This window comes from Epinephelus lanceolatus, chromosome 21, assembly GCF_041903045.1.
Source record: "Epinephelus lanceolatus isolate andai-2023 chromosome 21, ASM4190304v1, whole genome shotgun sequence".
NCBI classification, from domain to species: domain Eukaryota; kingdom Metazoa; phylum Chordata; class Actinopteri; order Perciformes; family Serranidae; genus Epinephelus; species Epinephelus lanceolatus.
This window is the reverse complement of record NC_135754.1, coordinates 8,286,838-8,303,924: the sequence shown is the minus strand read 5'-3', so window position 1 is coordinate 8,303,924 and position 17,087 is coordinate 8,286,838. Positions and strand designations below refer to the sequence as shown.

The following is a 17,087-nucleotide window of genomic DNA, read 5'->3' as shown; positions in this document are numbered from 1 at the left end:
ATATCCTCATTTTTCATTAGGCCCAACCATGTCTTTCAAAGTCCATGCCCCCAGGTTGTAACAGGCTCGCTCTCTCTCTGACATCATCAGGATTATTTTCTCATAAGAAATCTTCAAACTATATGGAGAACCACATTTTTAAATGTGGAATACATACATACATAGTAATAATATGAATAAACAGAGACAGAATGTGTCATATAATGGTTGTCAATATATATATGTATATATATATATATAATTGTCAAATGATACAATACATTTTTAAAACTCAGCTGAAGCTGAAGTATTATTTCATCCTGCTTCTACTTTATTCTTTCTACAATAGTTTGGGTTGTATTGCAGATCATTGAATGTTTTATTCTAATTTTATTTCAAAATGTTCTTTTTCAAAAGTCGGTTTTTATTTCACAGCTTCAGTTTCCCAATTAGTGATTGCTTTATTTCATAATACCAGTTTTAAAACATGAAGAAAGGTTGGTCCCCTTAAGTGCAATTTATTAGCACATTCACAAGTGATGTTTTGAGCTAATGCTCTCCATCAGCCTAATACATTTTTTTTCTCACAAAGTCCCAGCTCCATAGTGCATACTGTTTGTATACAGTATATACTAATCTTTATGGTGATATGTGCAGTTTTGGACCTCAATCAGACTGCACTTTCAAAATGCCACAGTCAATTAAACTTCACAAATTGACAGCTAAATGGTTGTCCAAATAGTTGAAGTGCTGTGTGCTGTGGGCAGCTCTTACATTTTCTTTGGGTATTGCATTGTGAGATGTATTGTTGGTATGCACACTCAGGAGCGAATTCACAAAAGGATTGGGTCTGTAATTCTCAAAGCACTTGCAAAGGGTGAAATGCACCCCTAACTGCACTGCCAAGCAAATTCTGTATTGGTGCTCCTGTGCTATTTGCACGTATTGAAATGAGGTGATATACAGACATTTGGTGCAAAATTAGCCCCTTTCTATGCAGATCAGTGCTGATAGCCACACAGTTAAATGAAATTATTAGCATCTTAAGAAAGTTGGTGGTAACTGAAGCACAGCGACAGACTGGGATATTAAATCCCAAATATGGTTTCTCTCTTCCTTACCTGAAGTTTTGAGGAAAGCCACTACACCTTGTTGGTCAGGACCTGTAGGTCACAGTCTGAAAGTTTCAGTTTTCTTTTTGTCTCTGCCATTGTTCTACATACTGTGTACATTTATACTTCTCCACATAGATATCCAATCAAATGCATAAAAAAGGCAAATTGCAGTCATTTGCAAAACTTCATGGGCATGTTTGCTCTTAAATATCATTAGCATAATTTCTTCTGTGAATAAGTCCTCGACACGGCAGATAGCAGTCGCAAGTGATGCACAATTCATGGTGCCATCAGCAGCCGCAATCCATTCTTTGTGAATTGACTGTTCTGAGTATACTTCATTTTGCCGCTTTTCCACTATGAGCACACAGCAAATCACAAGACTGTTTCTGGTCTGACTGACGAACTGACTGACTTTGTGATGAAAAGTGACTTTATTACATTAATTGAAACAAAACAGTAACATCTCATAATATGTAGCTGTATTTGGAAAATGAACGGTATTATTCATCACTCATATTTATATAATAGATACAGACAAAAAAAAAACGTGTCTGTATTTACTATTTATTGTACTGTTATATTTGTTTATATATTTCACAGTCTTTTTCATTGATTCAGTATTGAACTCTTGTGCTCTTCACAGACATTATACAACCACTAACTGCTAGTCCCAATGACAAGTGGACTGTTGTTTCAAATTCGTGGAGTGGCCCTTTAAATGTGCAAACACAGAATAATGAGGGTGCAGATATCTGTCCTTCCAGAAGACCACTGCTGTCATTTATTGTCATCTGTGAACAGTGTACTAAGCTGCTGCGCTGCACTGCAGTGCATCACACTACGCTGTCATTCTGCATCACTTTATATTCACCATAAACCACAACATTAACAACAAAGATGTTGTAGACTGAGTGGCTCAGTGTAGTGGCCCATGAAATTCTACATTATCCTGTAAAAGGGTCAGTGTTTATGTGTATACCATGTCTTCAGTGTCCTTCACGTGTAAACAAAGGATAATATAACATTTCATTCTGTATGTGTGTGTTAGGTGGTGCAGCTGGAGGAGCTGCTGGCAGTGCGTCACTCTGTGTTTGTGATCGGGAACGCAGGCACTGGGAAGAGCCAGGTGATGAGGTCACTCCAAAGGACTTATCAGAACATGAAGCGCAGACCTGTGTGGGCGGACCTCAACCCAAAGGCTGTGACCAATGATGAGCTCTTTGGCATCATTAACCCGGCAACCAGAGAATGGAAAGATGGTGATTACAGAGTCTTGCAGAAACGTTGTTTGATTAGTACAAAGTGTCCAATAACCTGAGTCAAAAAAATCCAAAATGTCAACCCCTTCTTTACAGGCCTGTTCTCTAGTATAATGCGTGAACTGGCGAATGTCAGTCACAGCGGACCTAAGTGGATTGTTTTGGATGGAGACATTGACCCAATGTGGATTGAGTCACTCAACACAGTCATGGATGACAACAAGGTGTGAGCAAGTTGAGCGTGTGAGTGTGTATAACTGTGTGGAGTCTTTTATTCAGTATCAAAATGACGAAGGTTACACATTTTCACTGTTACTAAATCAGCATTCAGATATGAAAATATGTGGTTGACTCATCACTGATGCGAGAGAGTTGTAAACTATTTGTACTCTGCGGATGAGAGGATAAATGACAGTGTGTGCATGTAATGCTAAGAATAGTGGAAAGAGCTGATAGCAGGTGGCATAATCCAGGCTAAGACGGTGTAAAAGGCACAAAGAACACATTCTTCTTCAGTCATATCTACGTGCACTGTTTGGAAATATGCTGTCTGCTTCTGTTAGGTGCTGACTCTGGCCAGTAATGAGCGGATCCCTCTGAACCCTACCATGAGGCTGGTGTTTGAGATCAGCCACCTTCGTACTGCTACCCCCGCTACAGTATCTAGAGCAGGTAGTCCTTGCTTTTCTTTCTTCATCTCATTCTTTTACTTTGGCCTTTATGACAATATTAGGCTTGTATTTTGGATTTATTTTCCATTTCTAATATATACTTTATTATTTTGTTTTATAACACAGTAAATGTGTCAACCATGGCCACTCACCTACAAAGGATGATATACTGTACATAAAGTTCCAATGCAAGCGTCAGGCCCCCTGTGTCTTGGCAATTCATATAAGGGACAAACATACAGGAAGAACCATGTTCTTGAACAGTAGGGCAAATCAATGTATTGTTTAATTTTAAAATAACTTTTAGTTATGAAGAGCTGTAGCTTTCTTCATCTAATATGTGTTAGATATCCCACTGCTTGCATAAATAATTGAATTATAAAATGTGCCAATATTTGACAAGCTGGGATGAGAATCTGTTGGTATCCCATTTAGTCCAGCACTCTTCTCTCTTTTCTTTCTGTAATCTTAAGTGTAAGTCATAGGTTTCATAATGCATATGCTGTGTGTCAAATCCCAATATACTCCCAAGACCAAAAGAGTGTGAGTGTAATCTGTCATTAAGTGCCCACGTTGGTTAAATAATGGAGCAGCCATGCATAGTCTGCCCTCACTTGACATTGCACATGTTGTCCGGGGATTAAAGGGGGTCCAACAACACATTTTATGCCCTGGGGACCCACAATGGATGAATCCAGCCATGGTTGCAGCTACTGTAATCACCATGTGTGTTCTATTCCTTGTTTTCTGTCTAGGCATCCTTTACATAAACCCAGCAGACCTGGGCTGGAACCCGCCAGTGACGAGCTGGATCGACAGGCGGGAGGTCCAATCAGAGAAAGCCAACCTGACCATATTGTTTGACAAGTACCTCCCCTCTTGCCTGGATGGCCTCAGATCAAGGTAACACGGCTCCTCAGCAGCTCTGTGTCACTGTCAAATGACATTCTCACAGTGATATCTGGTTGACGCAGGATGTCGAGATGTGAGATAACATGGGGAGGGACTGTGCAAAAGTGGGCGTGTTGGATATTAGCAAACAGCGTCTGACTCAGAAGAATTGGATTCCATCCTGCATTCTATTGTACAGGACCACTCGCCTCCTCCAACACCTCCATCACCACTGCTATTGGAGCAGACAACAAAAACAGGAAGCAGAGGAGGGAGACAGAGAGGAGGAATATTTTGTCCTCACTGTGAGGCCAATAAATCCAGAGAATGCACCACTGTACAGTCCCACCGTGCCACAGAGCTTATAGATTTGTAAACAACAAACTGAATTTCATTTTGTCCAAAGCAGCTTCTCTGTTCAATCTTTTATAAAAGGCTAGCTTCAATGCAAAATAAAACCATAAATTATTTTCTTATTTCAGCACACTAGCTATTTAAGTGCTTAATGAGGAACAGAAGTCAGTGGTAATGCTTGAATCCAGTGATGTAATGTGTCTGTCTTTGCTCAGGTTTAAGAAGATCATCCCTATCCCTGAGCAGAGCATGGTCCAGATGCTGTGCTACTTGCTGGAGTGTCTGCTGACACCAGAAAACACCCCACCAGACTGTGCCAAGGAACTTTATGAGCTCTATTTTGTCTTTGCTGCTGTCTGGGCCTTTGGGGGAGCCATGTTCCAGGACCAGGTACTGCGTGGGCCTCTGGGCATGTGAGACGCTTACTAAGTGGTTGCATAAAGAGGGAAAAAGAATAAGATGCAACTGAAACAGCTGAATGATTTTTTTTTCTCTGCTCATAACTCCTTTTTTGCACTTGCATTATGGGCATTCCTTGCTATTATTCAAGCCCCGGTGGCTCTTACGCAACTCAACTTTGTGTCTCTATTTATGAGAAGTCATTTGAAAGTTATTTTCAGTTGAAGAAATGGCAGGTTTGTGAAAAGGCAGAGATCCCCATCTGAAAATGAAGTGGACTCCATTCCTGCTCAACAACACACAGGCTGGCTGAATTTAAATCAGCAGGAGAGCCATGGAGAGCAGTTGCTAAGCAATCCAGTTAGCGCTGTACAGTAAGCGCGTCCATCTAAGTTATGGGATAAAACTGCTCTCCCCTCGGTACAAATGTACTCCACTTTATTTTCCCATCACAGATGCATTTAAATGCTAAGTGGTTTTATTGACTGGAGAGTTGGTAGTGAATAGAGGAGACAGGTACCAAGGGGTGGGGAGGCACAGAGGAAGGCGAGGAACTGCCAGCCAGTAGGTGATGAGGCTACTCCACTGTCTAAATCAGACAGATGGATAGATGGGCCTGCCATCTCTCATTTTCTCCCCTTCAACTGCTGTAGCTGTATCTCTATGTTGTTGCCATTTATTTGTCCTCTGGTTTGTATTCACACCAGTGTAAATCAAACGCGCAGATCCATAGCTACTGTATGGGGGAGAAAAAGCAGAGAGGAAGTCATTTTAGAGTATTGACCGCTCGCCTACCCTCTGTGTCTCTGCGTGTGTTCTCTGTGTGAGTGCAGCTGGTCGACTACAGAGTGGAGTTCAGCAAGTGGTGGGTGGCCGAGTTCAAAACCATTAAATTCCCATCCCAGGGCACTGTGTTTGATTACTACATCGACCCCGAGAGCAAGAAGTTTGAACCCTGGTCCAAGATGGTGCCCAAGTTTGAGATGGACACAGATACACCTCTGCAGGTACAACAGGTTGTTTCAGAGTATGCAAGCTGTTTGCAAGTATTTGGTGGGAATACACAGATTTTATTTGCTTGGCTTATTCTTAAATTACATAACAATATTTTGATAATTGATTAACACTTTGAAAAGACATTTTATTGTCATTGTATGTTGACTATCTTTGACAAAGTTCATGTTAGATCTGGGACCTTGTGATAAGTATTTTCATTCATATCCACATTTTACAGGTAAAGCTATTAATTGATTATTAGAAACAAATATTTTAGGCATTATTAGTTTTCAAAATAATCCTTAGTTGCAGCACTAATACCCTGTAGTATATTAATGCCTTAACAGGGATTGTGCAGATACCATATTTTTGTATGTTTAATATACATATGCATGTTTGTTTTCCATGTGCAGGCATGTCTGGTCCACACTACAGAGACCATTCGGGTTCGTTACTTCATGGACCGCCTTCTGGAATGTCGTCGGCCCGTCATGCTGGTGGGGAATGCAGGGACAGGAAAGTCTGTTTTGGTTGGGGACAAACTGGGATCACTGGATGCAGAGAAATACATGATTAAAAATGTCCCCTTCAACTATTACACCACGTCTGCTATGCTCCAAGGTAGGAGCCATGCATGGAAACTATTTTCTTTTTGAATGGCTTTGTGCTCTTCCAGTATAATCAAATGTCTCCACACTGACCTGCGACTCTTTTCCTCTAAACTACTGCATAAATATGGCCATTCAGTTACATCTTTCTTTGTTAATTTCCCTTCCTCCCTCCTTTCTTTTTTCCTTACTTCCCTCCTCCCTCCAATGTGTCTGCTGTCTGCTCTTCTGTTCCTCTCCTACACAGCTGTGTTGGAAAAGCCCCTTGAGAAGAAAGCAGGGCGCAACTACGGACCTCCAGGCAGCAGAAGACTGATCTACTTCATAGACGACATGAATATGCCCGAGGTGGATGCATATGGAACAGTGCAACCTCACACACTCATACGCCAACACATGGACTACAACCACTGGTAGGGTTCTGTCATTTACATGCGGCAATGCAATATGTATGTATGAGCAAACACAAGTACAAGCCTGTGCTGTTTAAAGAGGGAGACATTATGCATAGACTGTGTATTTCAAGGTGATTTCTAGAAAGTATCACATAAGCAGTTGGAGTGTTCCTCACTTTAATTGCTTAAATGATGGACAGTTTCAGGCAATTTCTCAAGGTATTAACATAATAAAGGATAATTCAGATAATAGAGTGCCAGCAGCTGATAGGTGTAATACCCTAATAATTCTACTGAAATTGTCTTTAGTATTCAGACAGATCCCTGCCTCAGTATCAATATGCTACAACTTTTATGAGTCAAAAGTCAAATGTGAGTGCAGGGTTGTATGATTCCCCTTAAAAGGATTTTGTTGCTCATCTCTCTGACACAGTGAGGCCATTCTGAACATGGTTCCACTGCGTCAGACACAGGCTGACTGGCTTAGACACGGTCAGCCCATTAGAGATATGCTGGGAGGATTTCAGGTATGAAATTGAGAGGAAGGAGGATGCTACTGAGCTACGCCAGCTTAAGTGGGAGCTGAGGCGTCTATATCGGGGAATGTATGTGCATGTGTGTTGGTGTCTGTGTGCATTCAAGACTGTTAAATAATGTTTTTCTTCTGCCTGTTGTCCGCCTATGTGTGTGCGTGCGTGCGTGCGTGCGTGCGTGTGTGTGTGTACACTCCCAGGTATGACCGTAATAAGCTGCTTCTGAAGGAAATACACAGCGTTCAATACGTGTCCTGCATGAACCCCACAGCCGGCAGCTTCACCATCAATCCACGACTGCAGGTACACACACACAATTACACACATACAGCATGTCCTCACAGCACATTGTGTACCACTGGTTATGCAACACTGCAGAGGTTACATGTGCACTAACTCCACTTGCACATGATATCATAGATAATTTTTCTTTATATTTGCCCTCTATTATTAGATTAGGTGACATGTTGTGCCTCTCTACATTGATTTTTTTATTCATTTGTATTTTTTGGGCAAAACTTTGCATCATTACATTGTTTGTTTTCTCTGAATTTGTTTGTTCATGTGCTCGTTCATTCGTTTCAGCCATTTAAGCACAGTTGATTGGATTTAGATGAAATTTTAACAAAAAGTCTCAACATTAACTTTCAGCATTTAGGAAATGACATCGGTTTGCCTGAGGGTGGTGGCACATTATTTGCTTGTTCATTTGTTTGTGCATATGTTGGTGCAAGAAATCAGACTCATGTGATTAAGCAAGACTTTGGAAAAAAGAAAAACACAGTGGTAAAAGTTGGATGCCACAGTAATTGTTCATGTGTTTTTGAACCAAGCCACTGTGGTATGTGAATACCGGTTGCACTGCGTGACATCTACACAGAACTGACTAAAATGATATTATTGTTTGCATATTAACGACTTCTCATATCAGAATTACAAAATTACAAATTATTGTCAGGACTCCCACAGTGATTAAGGTCTGGTTATGTTTAGGCAGTTAAATCCACTTTTTTAAGGGATAAGGCTGCCATCAAGTTAAATTTTTTTTAATTCTACAAATCACATCAAAAGGCCTAAACCATGTTTTGATCCATATCTCCATACTTTTAAACTTTCCCACTTTAACTATGGCTTTTTTTCCACAAGTGCATTGCTCCTTCTAAAGATCTAAGTCTTTTTAAACAAATCACAAATCTACAGTTAAGTTTCATTTAAAACAGCTTGGCATTGTAGATTTTATGAAACAGGAGGAAACATTGCATTTGCTGGATACTGTTTTTAGCAGTGGATTAATGCACATTTGGTGCTCTTATGAGTATTTGTGACAGCCGGACAGTGTTTGTTGGACTGGCTCAAAATAATCTACAGTGTGTGTGTGTTCGTGGTAATGAAGGAACATGTCACCCAGTGCAACAGTGTGGCTCACTGATGGGTTTTTAGTGCTTTTTGGACAATGATGGAGCTCTGTGGTGCAGGGGAAGAATATATATCAGGCTTTGGATATACACACAATACTTGTTAGTGGGATTTGTTGACAATTAGACAAATACAAAATATTTCCAGCCTTACCCTTGATGGATGGAGCAAAGATCGCTCTCATGGTTTCGAGAAACCAGCTTTGACTGTTTGGGATGCAAATCATGGTCTCTGCATTAAAGTCGCACAGTCTGTACGCCCAAGCATTCATCCAATAAAGATGCTTTTTTTGTAACAACATACTGCTACTTCTGCATTTACTGGTGGGAGGGAACAGTCATTAACATGCCTGCACAGTGTCACTTGTCAGGGGAGCATAAACATACAGTACATTGGGTCATTAAGCCATTTGTACAAACAGTCGTTGTTGTAACTGTGGGTACAAGAGTCACATTGGTCAGAATGTGGGACAGGCTGGCAGCCCAAATCTATTTGGCAAATCTAGATTAATTTTAGAAAGTCTGGGTAGCAAAAAAACATGAAATGCAATTTTTGCAATTCATATCCAAACCACATTTGGAGGTGGTTTGAAATGCAATTGCCGTGGCTGCTCGAGTCTGATTTCAAAGTGACTTTTGCATCAATCGCATCACTACAAATGACAACCTCAAATGTACTGAGTGCTGAGCAGAATCCATGCTGCTACAAGCAGAGCACTGTAAAGGACTGTCGCTAAAAGATCTGTAACAGAAACCTGATACGGCTCAGGTCCTTTCCCCTCACCAATGGGATGTCCTTGCCCTAACCATGGTTGGCGTCAACGCCAAACTCCAACCATCTTTAGACATTTGTAGAACAGATCAGGTTTCTGGTATGAACAGTATGTGGGCAGGCGACGACAGACGATTTCAGCATCAGGAGCTGACAGCATGATTGCTTGGAGGGCGAAAATGATTGACCTCCATTTCTCAAGCTTATACGTTGAAAAGCTGCATCAACCAGTGTCTACATTGTTACTGATGGCAACGTCATTACCACAGCAACCCATGCAGATATGTCTGGATGCATAAATCCAATCTGACCACTTGGGAATAGTGCAGACAGTCTGTCTTCCTGATCAGTTTTGAGAAACAAATCATATTGGCCTGCAGTCTGAACACAGACGATGAGTATTACTTCCTACATTCATCTACAATTACTGTGACAGTAATTCAGTTCATTTGTTGTGTGAATTTATATAGCTCAGAGTTAAATGTGGGTCATAACAAAATATATTGTATGACATATATTCATAATCAAATTTAACTTCATTGTCTCAGGAGTCAAAATAGTACAAAAGATGAGAATACATGAAATACAGTGCTCCTGTCTGTACATGCTCTTTTCTGATCTGCTCACGCTCACACACATATGGACATGGGCACACTCTCTACCTCACACACACACACACACACACACACACACACACGGACAAAAGTGACGACAAAAAGATTTAATTATGAAAAATAAAGTGTAACCAAATGTGTTGAAGTGTTTAATATACACTATTAAATCTGAGGACAAAATGAGAGATGTGCAAACGGTTGAGCAGTGGCAGCAAGTGTTGATTGCACAGATGACTGTGGCTGTTAAATGCTGTGACAGCAGCAGGAACAAAGGAATGCTTCAGTCTCGTAGCTTTGATCTCACGTTGTAATATTCTGCCTTTATAACTCAACTCAGAGTGTATCTTATGTAAAATAAGGTCACTATAAAGCTGTTCTTCTGATGTCTGTTCAACGCCAAGTCAAACACTTTGTAATACTGACATGTAAAAAGTTGAAGGACATGAAAGTTTAGATTATGGCCAGCATCAATTCCTATTCCTGGGTTTTTAAACATGAGACTCTTTCAACTAGTTTACCATGTCCCCTGTTTTTTTAACATGGAACATGGAAGTATAGTTATCCTCGCACCACCTGATAACGTTTACTTTCTCAAAATACACATCAACCATTGAATTTTCAAAAACCTAACAATGCTGAGTCATGAAAACGTTGATGTGGCTGAGGGGACTTCCATTTGTTTGTGTGCAAAGTGTACAGAACAGGTGATACGGGCGCTCCTGTACTTATTCTAGGAGATGACTAGTTAGAACTTAACACCTTGGCTGCGTTTTAAGTAAAAGAGTATTTGATCCACAGTTAGGTTGCCATTGACATTGACACTTAGCTTTCTTTGGGACTGACATTAAAGCCGCAGGGTGGTAATAGTCATTTTAATTACATAAGGTAATTTAGGGACATTGTCCGTATCCACTGACCACCTTTGAAGCTCACTGATTCAGTGATCAGCACACACCTTAACCGTCCTGCTTCCAATCCCGTCAGGGCTCATAGATTTTGTAGCCTTTGGCAGCAATTAAGCAAATTAGGCTTGTCCTAAACTGTCTTCCAAGTTGAGTGGACATGAAAATACAATACACTTTGTTTTTGTGTGTGTGCGTGTGCATGCGAGTGTGTGATAGTAGAGAATTATCAGAAGCTGGAATACTATTATAATCAAGTATACAGTAAATGATCTTCAAACTATGATATACTAGTGATGTAATGATGTATTGAATGTTGGGATATTGCGATGAACAATGTGGGACTGACTGACAAAATCTACCACTATATTACTTGGTTATTTTGCTAGCTGCGTTCTACTATTTCTCCTTGTCAAAAATTGTCAGGGCTTAACATCAGTGTTTGACTAGGGCTAGTAAACTTTGTGCTTTGGCACGTGGAATGCCTTATGTGCAGTTGTCCAATCGTGTAAGTGAAAAATAAATGTATTATGTATGTGTTATGTATGTGACATTATCTGATAATGAACTACGTACTGTGTTGCAAAGCAGTGTTTTCCCAGCTGAGCTGCATGTACAAGATTGTCTCACCATCAATCCTTGAGCAGGACTGATGAGGAAAATCATACATACTGGACACTATGGAAGTTAACTCTGGGGTTAATGGTTTTCTATTAACATAGCTGCTGATACTAGGGATGTAAGGATATATCAAAGTTTGTGATATCCCGATAAAAAAAATGTCTGCCATGATATTACATGGTTATTCAAGTATAACTGCAGTCTACCATCTCTCCATGTTGAAAATGATCAAGGCTTGATGTTAACGCTTGCCTGGGGCAAATAAACTCTGTGTTCAGGCAAGTGGAATGCCTCATGCAGTTGTCTGATTGGGCAAGTGAAAAATAAATGTGATGTCTAATGTAACATTATCTGAAAAGAAACTGCCTACTGTATCGCTGATAGAGAGCTTTTCCAGCTGAGCTGCGTGAGTCTGTTGCACCACAAAGCGTTAAACAGCACAGATGAGAAAAAACCTAACATACTGGACACTACAGAAGTTAAAGCTGAGGTTGTTGATGTCTTATATGACATAACGTTACCGTTGAAGATCTCAGGAATACTGCATGCCAAAGACTGACTTTTTTGCCCAGAGGCTAACCATTGTGCTGCCTTGATGAGATTGTATCCCTTTCAGAATCTTTATAATCCAGCCTTGAACTGCAGTGTCTGTTTTGGAGACATTTTAAAAATGAAATCCAGCATGATAAATCTGACACTGAATGTCTTCGTTGATTATTTTTCAATTTTTCAGTTTAGAAAGTTAGTTATTGTTCTTGTCAGTTATTGTTCTGTTCGTGAGACGTCACCCATCCTCTCCTGCCTCCCCAAGTCCTCAGCCCTGGGTGCCTCAGCCCCTGCTGTCTCAATACAAACTACCTCTACCATCGGCTCCAAGTGGTGTGGCTCTGGACTGCCTTCATCTTTGTGGACAGAGGAACCTAGAGGCAAGAAATTTTCGTCGCGAAAGTGTCCTGGGGTTTAGTTACTCTTTAAAAAATGTTCCTTCACCCATCTGCAACATGGCAAGTGCAGGCAAACCATAATTAAACAGTTCCCTAGATAGCACCAAGGTTCCAAGAACCCTGAATGGAACCAGTTCAAGAACCAGGGCTAATTTGGTGGAAAAGGCGTGGCAGAAGGATGCTCAGACCCAACAAGAAATTGGTGAAAACCAACTTTAGATTTTTTCTTCATAAAAGACATTTTTTCAAGTCATTGTTTGTCTTCGTTTTTACATATATCTTGATAAATATCATATCATGAACTTTTTAATGTGGTAGTACTGTGCAGTGAGGATTTGGTATTGTCTCATTCCTTGAATATACAGCACTGTACGTACTCACTAAACTCAGAGGAATATATAATTACAGGTCAAACTTAAAAATGGTCTTATTTGAAATTAAAAGACATACCCTTGTTTGACTGCATCGTTTGTGAGCAACATGTTTACTGTTGCCTTGTTTGTGCTTTATCTACCTCGATAGCGCCACTTCTCTGTCTTCGCCCTGTCCTTTCCCGGAGCCGAGGCCCTGAGCACTATCTACACTTCCATCCTGTCTCAACACCTGAAAGGAGAGGGCTTCAGCGCAGCCCTGCAGAAGAGCTGTCCCATTGTGGTCCAGTTAGCCTTGGCCCTGCACCAGCGCATGTCCTCCACCTTCCTCCCCACTGCAGTCAAGTTCCACTACATCTTCAACCTGCGAGACCTCTCCAACATATTCCAGGTGACACATAGATAGAAGATGTATCTACACAGACATTCTTTTTAGAGGACTGATCTCTGGTTAATCTTTTTACAGTCAAATATCAGAAGTTGAAAAAGTTGTATGCTTTTTCTTATCACTCCTCTTTCCTTTTTAACAAGGAGTTAGATATTTTTGCCTTGATTCTCTCGGTTTCAACAGCTCTGCTTCCCACGTGGAAAGAGCCAGGCTTCTGTCACTAATTTCTCATCTAAATTATTATTGATTTAAGAGCTGGGTCTGAAAGCTAGAAATAAGTCTGAAATAAGTGTAACAGAAAATAGAATGGATTTGCACTTCCACGGGTGTTAGTGATGATTTAATGTATTTAAATGAATATAATATCAGAGCACGAAGGCTGTCAAGGGAGAAGCTTCGGGGACAATATTTCTGTCAAAATCCTCCACGGTTTCATGGAGGGCAGGCTCTCTCATTTAACTCACTCCGTTGTATAATTAATGCTTTAAGCCACTGAGCTATAGGAACTTCAGATTTTATAATGCCATCTGAGTTTACAGAGGCAGCTCATAGTTCTTACGATACTATTATACAATGTACAAAATACATATGCTTTTTTGATATTCATCTTTTTAATGTTGCACTAATAAATATTTTTTATATTACAGTGCATCAAATGACTTTGTGTAAGGTGAAAGGATTTGGTTGTAGTAGGCTAAAAGCAGAGCCTGCTGGGTCAAATGTGCAGGCAGAGACTGACAACAGGAAGATAATCAGGACAGGCAACTAAACACAAAGGAGCATACAGTCTGCAGCTTAGCTAGCAGCTCTGTGAGGCTGTATTAAGGCGAAACCACAGCCTGTGTAAAAATAATGGATATAGCCACTGTGATGTCACCCACTGGTTTGTGGACCATCTTGGATTGGTCCACAAACCAGTGGGTGGTCGCCATCTTGGACTTTTTAAGCCAGAAATAACCCAAGGTAAGTATACATGCAGACGAAAAGGTGGAGTTCTAGAGGAGAAAGGGGTGGATCTGACTGACGTGACACTTAGCAGACAGCCTGTAACTCCCAGTGGCCACACCCCTCATTATGGGTAAATTTAAGACTTAATAAAATGTAAATGGATGAGTTTAATAAAAATTCAGTCCCCATACAGATGTCATGAACCAAAAACTGATATTTATACCAGGCTGTAAACATGTTTATTTCTGGTGTTAAGTCAGACATTTTAATATGGGTCTATGGAAATTGACTGAATTTTGGACTCAGCCACAAGTGGACAAGTGGCAGTTACTGGCATACAGCTTTGAATGCTGCCACTTGGGCACAGCAGTAATAATTTATGAAATTTGACTAGAGCTCTTTAAATCAGTTTATCTTGTTGCGCTGCCAATTACAATCATTTAGTAGCACCTGAGTGGGAAACTTGTTCCACAAACTGTTAATCTTGATACAACAGTTCCTAATAACAGTAGTCGGTGGTCAGAGAATCACTGAAGCTATTACAATTCATCCTGACAGTAACATGAACGTCTGTACTGAATTTCATGGCAATCCATCAACAACAGTTGCTCAGATAATGACAATGAATTGTAATGACTTTTCCTGTAATGCCAGCATGAGGGTGACACTGTTGTTCACAGAGTGCCAGAAGGAGTTTTTGAAGAATTAAAAAGAGATCTTGAAAAGGAAGTTCAAACCCTGCCTACTTTCACACCTCAGCACACCTGATCAACCACTGCATGATGTCGGTGTAAATGTCAAATATCAAGTTTTTTGCCATCGGAGGAAGGTTTCAGACACTGTTAGATGGTCAGACCACCACTTTGCTTTAAGCTTATAGAGGCCTTAATGATAAGTCTTGAAATATCTTATTATTAACCTTATTTTCTGTGTGTCTACTGGGTTTTAGCCATTGTAATGAGTTGTTGCAGATTCGAGCCTTCTGCACTTTAAGATTAAGCATAATTACCATCCCTAAGCTCAAGCCCTGATGACCCCAAGACTCACCTTATAAACCCTTGATCACTGACATCACAGCCATGAAGCAATAGAAAGTTTAGCTGCACCATAACACTTTGAAACCAGTGCTTGAAAAGGCCATTGTACCTGTTTTGTCAGAGTCTTTGTTTTGTTTTGGGGTCTGCGCAGCTTGACTGGACGTCCAATAACCACAGAGAGAAAACACTGTCAAAGCTCTCTTGCTGTTCCTCCTCTCCACCCACAGAGAGAATAGAAAGAAAGCCAGAAAGGGACTCCTGGAGCTTGTTTGAAGTTTTTCTATCTAACTTATTCAGCTCCTGGCTCTAACACCTTAGGACAGCTGGGAAGAGGTGAGCAGCCTCGCAGCTCACAGCTCTGCCTTAGCTGTAATTCCCCCACCGCGCCTCTGTGCTTTTGCACCTTCAGAAGTGGGAAAGTATTGGTGAGACAGTACAAACGCTTCCTCTAATTTCAAGCATGAGGCCTAAATGGTTGTCACTCAGTGTTTTCTGGCTTGACAGATCAAATGTTTGCCTCAGCTGAAATAATTGGTGGACTTTTTGTATTTCACTTTGTTTTTTAAAACTTTGAAACTTGGAGATGTAGCCGAAGGCAACCGTCTCATTATGATTAACTCTAATGAGCCAGAGAACTGAGCTCAGAGACTCTGTGAGAGCTTGCAACCCCCCTTGCAAAGGTGTTTTTAACGTGACAAAAGGAGCGGGGCCAGACAACACTCAAGGTTGCATTTTTACAAGAGTATTGTTGCTATTATTTGCTGACAAAGTTCTCAGGTTAGGGGTTTATTTGTTGAATAGTAAGTAGGAGCTTATGCCAGTAGTGTCCTTTCTTTTCCCCTTTTTTCTCTATTACTTCTCCACTTTGTCCTTTACCACTTACTTTGTTGCAGTACTCCATCTTTCTGCTCTCTGTCACCATAAATCTCTACTTTCTCAATGCGTTGGGGCAATCATTATGCCCCGTGGATGTTAAATTAGACGTTCTATAAATGAAGTACAGTAGCCAAATTCCACTTAGAGGGCAAGACAAACAGTTTGGCATACGACTGGGAGCATTGTCAGAGAGCTCTGTTTGCCAATGTTCATTCTCTGCCATGACCAGCGGGCATATCCGAGGGCCTGTCTTCCCCACGTCAGCCTAAATGAGCTCCTCGAAGCTCAAGAGGCGAGGGAGGAGATGAGGGGGAAAGATGGACGTAGTGAGAGAGGAGGACAGAGACAAGGGAAAGAGAAAGAAAGAGAGTACAAGAGACCTGCGGTGCAGAGAGACTCTGAAGTCGAACTGTACTGACTGCACAATATGTCTGTATGATGTTTCGTGGATAGTCAGCTGGGTGCATTTGTTAGTGGGGGAAGCATTGTTTGGGGCTCAGAGCATCTGTCAGACTACGAGGAAAGCGTGCCCGCTGCAGACGGCCCCACAGACAGACAGATACATGCCGAAACCCAGAACTCTCTAATCCCTCTCCTCTGAGTCGAACAAAGCAATGAAAGATCAGGGACAGGGAGGATGAGATAGTCTGCCAAAGTCTGCTGGATAGAAGGAAAACAAAGTTCTCACTCCTTCTCAGTTTGTGAGTGCTGCGCCGTTTGTTCGATCGGTACAACGGACAGCTAAGCCTGTGAGTATGACTGTTACATAGGTTGCCATATGGTGTTTTGTTTTGCTCGGGCACACTTTTTACACAGTAAATACAGTGTATCATGACTGATACCTTTCAGCAATGAAATGGAGTAGAAAAAGACAGATCTATTAAAAGTCAAATGATTATAGTTTTCACATATACTCTGGAAAACATCTTGATTTTTGTAGATCTAGAGTAGCGGTGACAATTCTGGCTCAGTTTGAATCTTCAGTACACACATCCA

At 40.9% G+C, this 17,087-nt stretch overlaps 1 protein-coding gene across 1 annotated transcript in view; it reads left to right on the top strand.

Annotated features, from left to right (window-relative positions):
* Positions 1-17,087, top strand: part of dnah9 (dynein, axonemal, heavy chain 9) — a 202,293-nt gene that overhangs the window by 79,797 nt on the left and 105,409 nt on the right. The window contains 10 exon segments of the mRNA XM_078163039.1: positions 2,146-2,356; positions 2,453-2,580; positions 2,920-3,028; positions 3,783-3,930; positions 4,488-4,662; positions 5,505-5,678; positions 6,081-6,288; positions 6,523-6,688; positions 7,404-7,506; positions 12,994-13,233. Coding sequence (XP_078019165.1) covers positions 2,146-2,356; positions 2,453-2,580; positions 2,920-3,028; positions 3,783-3,930; positions 4,488-4,662; positions 5,505-5,678; positions 6,081-6,288; positions 6,523-6,688; positions 7,404-7,506; positions 12,994-13,233 — 1,662 coding nt within the window.